The sequence below is a fragment of the Vitis riparia genome, chromosome 14, assembly GCF_004353265.1.
Source record: "Vitis riparia cultivar Riparia Gloire de Montpellier isolate 1030 chromosome 14, EGFV_Vit.rip_1.0, whole genome shotgun sequence".
Classification (NCBI taxonomy): Eukaryota; Viridiplantae; Streptophyta; class Magnoliopsida; order Vitales; family Vitaceae; genus Vitis; species Vitis riparia.
Window position 1 is genome coordinate 21509991 of NC_048444.1, and position 5893 is coordinate 21515883.

The 5893-nt window shown below is 32.1% G+C and overlaps 1 protein-coding gene across 1 annotated transcript; it reads left to right on the forward strand.

Moving 5' to 3' along the window:
- Positions 1 to 1127: 1127 nt before the first annotated feature.
- On the forward strand, positions 1128 to 3888 carry LOC117930998 (40S ribosomal protein S3a-2). Its single transcript, XM_034851836.1, has 7 exons — positions 1128 to 1236; positions 1327 to 1374; positions 1524 to 1629; positions 2677 to 2814; positions 2906 to 3091; positions 3187 to 3387; positions 3587 to 3888. Exons 1-7 carry the CDS (start codon positions 1226 to 1228, stop codon positions 3680 to 3682), a joined length of 786 nt encoding a protein of 261 aa, XP_034707727.1. The 5' UTR covers positions 1128 to 1225; the 3' UTR covers positions 3683 to 3888.
- The last annotated feature ends 2005 nt before the right edge of the window (positions 3889 to 5893 follow it).

Genomic DNA, 5893 nt, shown 5'->3' on the forward strand with positions numbered 1-5893 from the left:
AATTAAAAAATGAAAATTATTTTAAAAAATAAAAATAAAAAACCTTATTTAGTACTATCTTTTTTTATATGAAAATAAAAAAAAGAATTAAATTCCATTTATTGATTATTATTTTTTATTTTTTCCATCAGTTATTTTAATAATAACAAAAAAAATATAATATGTTCACAATCAACTAATGTCACATTATTATGTGATTTATCATAATTTTAAATATATTATCATATTTTATTGTAAGTTCACTGGGTGAATTCTCAATTTGAGCCCAACAATCTAATTTGAGTTGGGCCCAACCCAGTGATCTAATTTGAGTTGGGCCAACCCATTAATCCTTGTTATTTTATTTTATTTATAAAATAAATTTGAAGTGATTAACAATATGATTCTCTTATTATAAATAAATTTTAGGTTATTCAAGTAAAAGGGTAGTTGGAAACCTAATTTTGGAAATCTATCATTTTTTGGCCACATTTTGACAAAAATACCCTTATTCTTTTCTTGTAAAATCAACAATTTTCTTTAAAATCTACAAGTAAATATTTGAAATAGTCAAGGGTATTTATGTAAAAAATATTTATACTTAAAAAAACATAAAAAAAAGTTAAATTAATGAATATAAGAATTATTTCATCTATTATAATTGATTAATTCTAATTTTTATTATATTAAAGTAAGAATGCATTTGACAATATTTTTATTGGAAATATTTTCTTTGAAAGTGTTTATATAAAAAAAACACTACAAATGATTTTTTTTTTTACGTTAGAAATGACTTTTTTTTTTAAAGTATTTTAAAAAAATTTTCAAACATCTAATTTTTTTTTTTTAAAACATTTTTTAGATTAAAAATGTTTTCTAAAATCAAGGAGTGTTAAAAATGATAGAATTCACATTTAATACCATAGTTCTTTAGCTTTGATTTATTATTTGAAAATATTTGATTAACAATTTTATTTTTGATTTTTTTTAAAATTTTTATCAAAAAGTGTCTGATAGAAAATACAAATTGAAAATTTATTGAAGGGCATTTTTATACAAAAGAAATGAGGTCTCAGTATTTTCGTAAATTTAGATACAAAGAAGGGCATACAAGGCACTCCCAATCCCTTTATAAGCAAACCCTAAACTCCCGAGGGCTAGGCCATACAAATTAGGGTTTTCATCTCCTTTCTCACTCTCTGCCTCCCTGCTCCCAAACCCTAACCTTAGACCTAGCTAGCTCACAATGGCCGTCGGGTTCGTTCCTCTCTCTTGCCTTCTCCCTCCAAGCTTCCTCTCTTTACCCACGTTTTCTGATCTCACGTTTGTTTGTTTATGACTTTTCAGGAAAAACAAGAGGATTTCCAAGGGGAAAAAGGGAGGAAAGAAGAAGGCGTGAGTTCCGCAAACCTAAAAACAACGAGTTCTGATTTTCATTGTCTTGAATTGACGTTTCAAATCTGTTATCGTGTTTTGTTTTGTTTTTTTTTTTTTTTTTTTTGGTGGTTTTTTGGATTTCATCGGATTTGATATTTTTGCTGCAGAGCCGACCCTTTTGCTAAGAAGGACTGGTATGACATTAAGGCGCCTTCGATCTTCAGCGTCAGAAATGTTGGCAAAACCCTTGTTAGCAGAACTCAGGGAACCAAGATTGTCTCTCTCGATTTATTTATTATTTTTCTGTTTGATATTTGTTCCTTGAATATGAGTATATTTGTAGCCAGTCTGGGTTTTTAAAATTATTTGTGGGATTTTATTGGGTGCCTGTTTGATTGCCTAGAAATTATGGGAAGCAAAAAGAAAAGAACAATACCTTTTTAAGAGTCCTATTTGGCTGATTGACCTGCTATGGAATCAGTTTTGGCTGATTTGATTACTACAGGATAGGTGAACTTTGGTGGGTAAAGCTTGAGGTGATAAAACAAGAGTTTTAATTGAGTGAAAATAATTCAGTTTGGGTTTGAACTGGGAGAGCTATAGATTTTTAAATTGTCACGGTGGATGCTATTGTGTGCCTAATGTGTAATAATTCCGCATGGGTTCTTGTTAAGCCATTATTCCTTTACACCATCAGATCCGGTCAAACATTTGTGCAAAGTTTATTCAAACCTGAGTCTAACGCTAGTGGAATAATGTTGCTACTAGCTTACTCAGTTTCATTTTGTTTCTTGTATAAATCTGAGTAGAATAGGGGATGCTCGGTACTTCTGGGATTCTGATATAAAAAAAATTTCTAGCAATCTGTACAATGTGTTCCACCATTATGCTCTGTTTGGAACTGCTCAAGTCTCATTCGATAGCAACTACCTTGTTCAAGGCATTTATTTTATGTTTGGTTATATTGGAATAAAGAATAAAAGAGAAATAAATTGGGAATATATACAAGGAAAGTTGTTTTGACCTGTACCTCTTTTATTGTTTGAACTCAAGATCTATAGATCAGTTATCGGTTTATTTGGGTGTCAAAGTAGATCAGTGAGTGATGATGCCCTAATAAAAGAGCTTTAAGTTTTTCTTTTTCTTTGGATTTGCCTTTCACTTAATCAATCAATTAATTAAGTAGATGTGAATAGCGTAATGTTTGTTTGTAAAGTATTTTTAATTTAAGGAAATATTTGTTCTTATTCTAAAAGAAAAACGTTTACATGCCTTTTATTATATATGTTTACTGAATATGTTATGTGAATTATGTGACAGATTGCCTCTGAAGGGCTCAAGCACAGAGTGTTTGAGATTTCCCTGGCTGATCTTCAGAACGATGAGGATCATGCCTACAGGAAGATCCGACTGAGAGCTGAGGATGTGCAAGGAAAGAATGTCCTCACAAACTTCTGGGGAATGGGCATAGCATGACAGTTAGCCTTTTTTTTTTAATTACATGCAAAAGAGGAAAATTGGGGTTTCTCATTTTTTTTAATAATTTCAGGGAATGGACTTTACAACAGACAAGCTGAGGTCTTTGGTGCGCAAGTGGCAGACATTGATTGAGGCTCATGTGGATGTTAAGACAACAGATAACTACACCCTGAGGATGTTCTGCATTGCATTCACAAAGAAGCGTCAAAACCAGAACAAGAAGACTTCATATGCCCAATCCAGTCAGATCCGTCAGGTTTAGTTGGAATTCCATTCAACTTCTATCTTTTCCTTGTGGTTTGACTTTGCAATGGTGCTGATAAAGAATGCTGGTACTTCTTTTAATGGCAGATCCGCCGCAAGATGAGGGAGATTATGACAACCCAAGCCGCATCCTGTGATCTGAAAGAGTTGGTGAGAAAGTTCATCCCTGAGATGATTGGCAGAGAGATTGAGAAGGCAACTTCAAGCATCTATCCTCTACAGAATGTCTTCATTCGAAAAGTCAAGATCTTGAAAGCTCCCAAATTTGATCTGGGAAAGTTGATGGAGGTTCATGTATCACACACCCTTCCTTGAGTTCCATTTTGCCCCCTATTTTGATAGAAAAACTTAGTTTGTTGCATCATGAGGATGTATAGCACCTGATGGCCCCATGTCCCAGCAAAGGCACACACTGAATATGTTTAAATTGATTTGTTCTAATTTTGGGTGGATTTTTGAACTTGTTTGTTGGATTGCATTTGTGTAGGTTCATGGTGACTACTCTGAAGATGTTGGTGTGAAGATGGAGAGGCCAGCTGAGGAAACAGTAGCAGAAGTTGAGACTGAGGTTGTTGGAGCCTAATTAAATTTTCGGACTGGATTGGCATTTTCAGTTAGAAGTTCAACTAGATGAAGTTTTGCCCTTTTCTTTGTTGAGATTGAGATGCAGACTAGCATGACTTGAAAGAAATTATGGAACATGGTTTTTGCTTTCATGGTTACATGTGCTTTTTTCATAAATTACATTTATATAACTCTATTTTCTGCCAATTGCATGATGTTCTGTTACTAGGATGCTGTCACTTTTTATGCAATTTCATGCTTGAGACTGAAAGAATTATTCTAGTGCCTGTGATAGTGTTAGCAGCTGAATGACTCGTGTCCCAGTAACCTTCTAGTTGTTATTGGGATCTTTGTTATTCTGGTGCTAGAGCTTCTTTACCGTTAAAGCAAGCCATGCCTTGATTTTAGTGGTCAGTACTTGTTAAAATATATGAAGATTATCATCATGCTTCATTGTCTGGTATGTTAAGTTTGTGGTCATTAGAAAATTGCCCTATTCAGGGGCTCAGTGAAAGCACTCTCCTAACCAGTGGTGGATTTTGAATTTTGATGAGGTCAAGCATGACCTCTGTTATATATAGCTGGAAAATTCGGGGAAGCTATGGTTAAGGGATATGAGTGAATCCAAAGGATGGGAGAGTGGTAGCTACTACAATAGCAATGGCAATGGCAATGGCTGCGGCCTGCTTGGTTCCAAACCTGAGTGGTATACCACATGACTGATATTGCCCTTTTTTCCCCTTCCCACACTGAGTTTAACCCTTTAACTCCCATTTTTCTTCGGCTTTCCCATCCCTTGCTTCTGTTTCTTTCGTTCTTTATCCTCTCTTTTTACATTTATACTTTATTTGAAAAAAATGAAAAAATGGTGGATATAGAAAGAGATTTGGTGGTTGTGATTAATAATCTTCTGTTTCAAACCCTTTTCATGAGCTATTAAAAAAGTATCATTTGTAACAAAAAGGAAGTTATTATAAATCGAGAATAAATGGTATCAGAAATGTATAAAAGAGGGGAGAAAATAAGATAAATGCTTATTTGGGATGTCATTCGTAAAAAGGATGGAAAGTGTTTTGTAGGCTTTATAAATGAGCTTGAGTGGTGGTTGTAAGTGAAGGAAAAATAGTATGATATTCTTGTAATTCTTTAGGTTGGTCTTGGTATGGTATTGGACAAATCTGTTATATTATCACTTAAATGTATTTGTTAAACATCATTTTTATAACTCTTTTAGAGTTTGTGTATAAAAGAATTTAGGTAAAATGTGTTTGCTTATACATGCTTTAATATAACCCTATTTCCTTTGTGTAATACATGCAACATTATTTTCATATGATATTATCAAGTTGTCTTTGATAAAGGATAGTACATATGTTTTTTGAACATGTTGGATCATAAATTTTAGTTATATACATTTACAATTTTTCATGAATTGCCAGTGTTTTTGAATGATTTAAAGATGTCATCACAATTAAACATATATCATGTTTGTGACCTAACTTTATGTGGGTTTAAAAGGTATTTTGCATTTACATGTTTAAGTAATTGTAATTTTGATTTTTTTAATAAAATAGACCCATATCAATAATTTTGCGAAGATGGTGCATTGGATGTTTGATAATATTTCAATATTTTCGAGTTAAAGTGGAACTGTATCTTACTAATACATGACAAAAAAACAATGTTTGGATGTATACAATTGGCAAGATACATAAGTGCACCAACAATTTGAAGACATGGTACTTCAAAATCAAGTGATTCTTAATCACCTCTAAGGACAAAACAATTCTTTTTTTTTTTTTTTTTCACTTTAAGTGATGGAACAACCATCAAAGAATTTTAAGGATATTTTTTTTTATCCATATGAGAATGTTTCAAGATTTTCTTAATGTATGTTTGAAAGTGATATGATTTTTTTTTTGTTTTTTCATGATTTTTCATTTTTCAAATAATTTGATGTTCTTGTGAGCTCTTCAAGAGTTTCAACAAGATTAAGTCATCGACATACACTATAATAATTGTAAATTTGATTTTTGTTTTTTTAGTGAAATTGCATAGAGTTATGAAGTTATTCACACATCCTTCTTCTAATAGTTATTTTTTAAGGTGATTATTTGCTTGATGTATTTTAAATCCTATAGGCGATTATCTACTTCGAATGTTTTTTCAATTGTCTAAGGATTTGATTGCTTCATGCATTTTGAATCCTTCAAGGATTTTAACTTGTTTA

Coding starts and splice junctions, on each gene's coding strand:
- LOC117930998 (XM_034851836.1), top strand. Junction 1,630..2,676: donor GCAGAACTCAGGGAACCAAG/ATTGTCTCTCTC, acceptor ATTATGTGACAG/ATTGCCTCTGAAGGGCTCAA. Junction 3,092..3,186: donor AATCCAGTCAGATCCGTCAG/GTTTAGTTGGAA, acceptor TTTTAATGGCAG/ATCCGCCGCAAGATGAGGGA.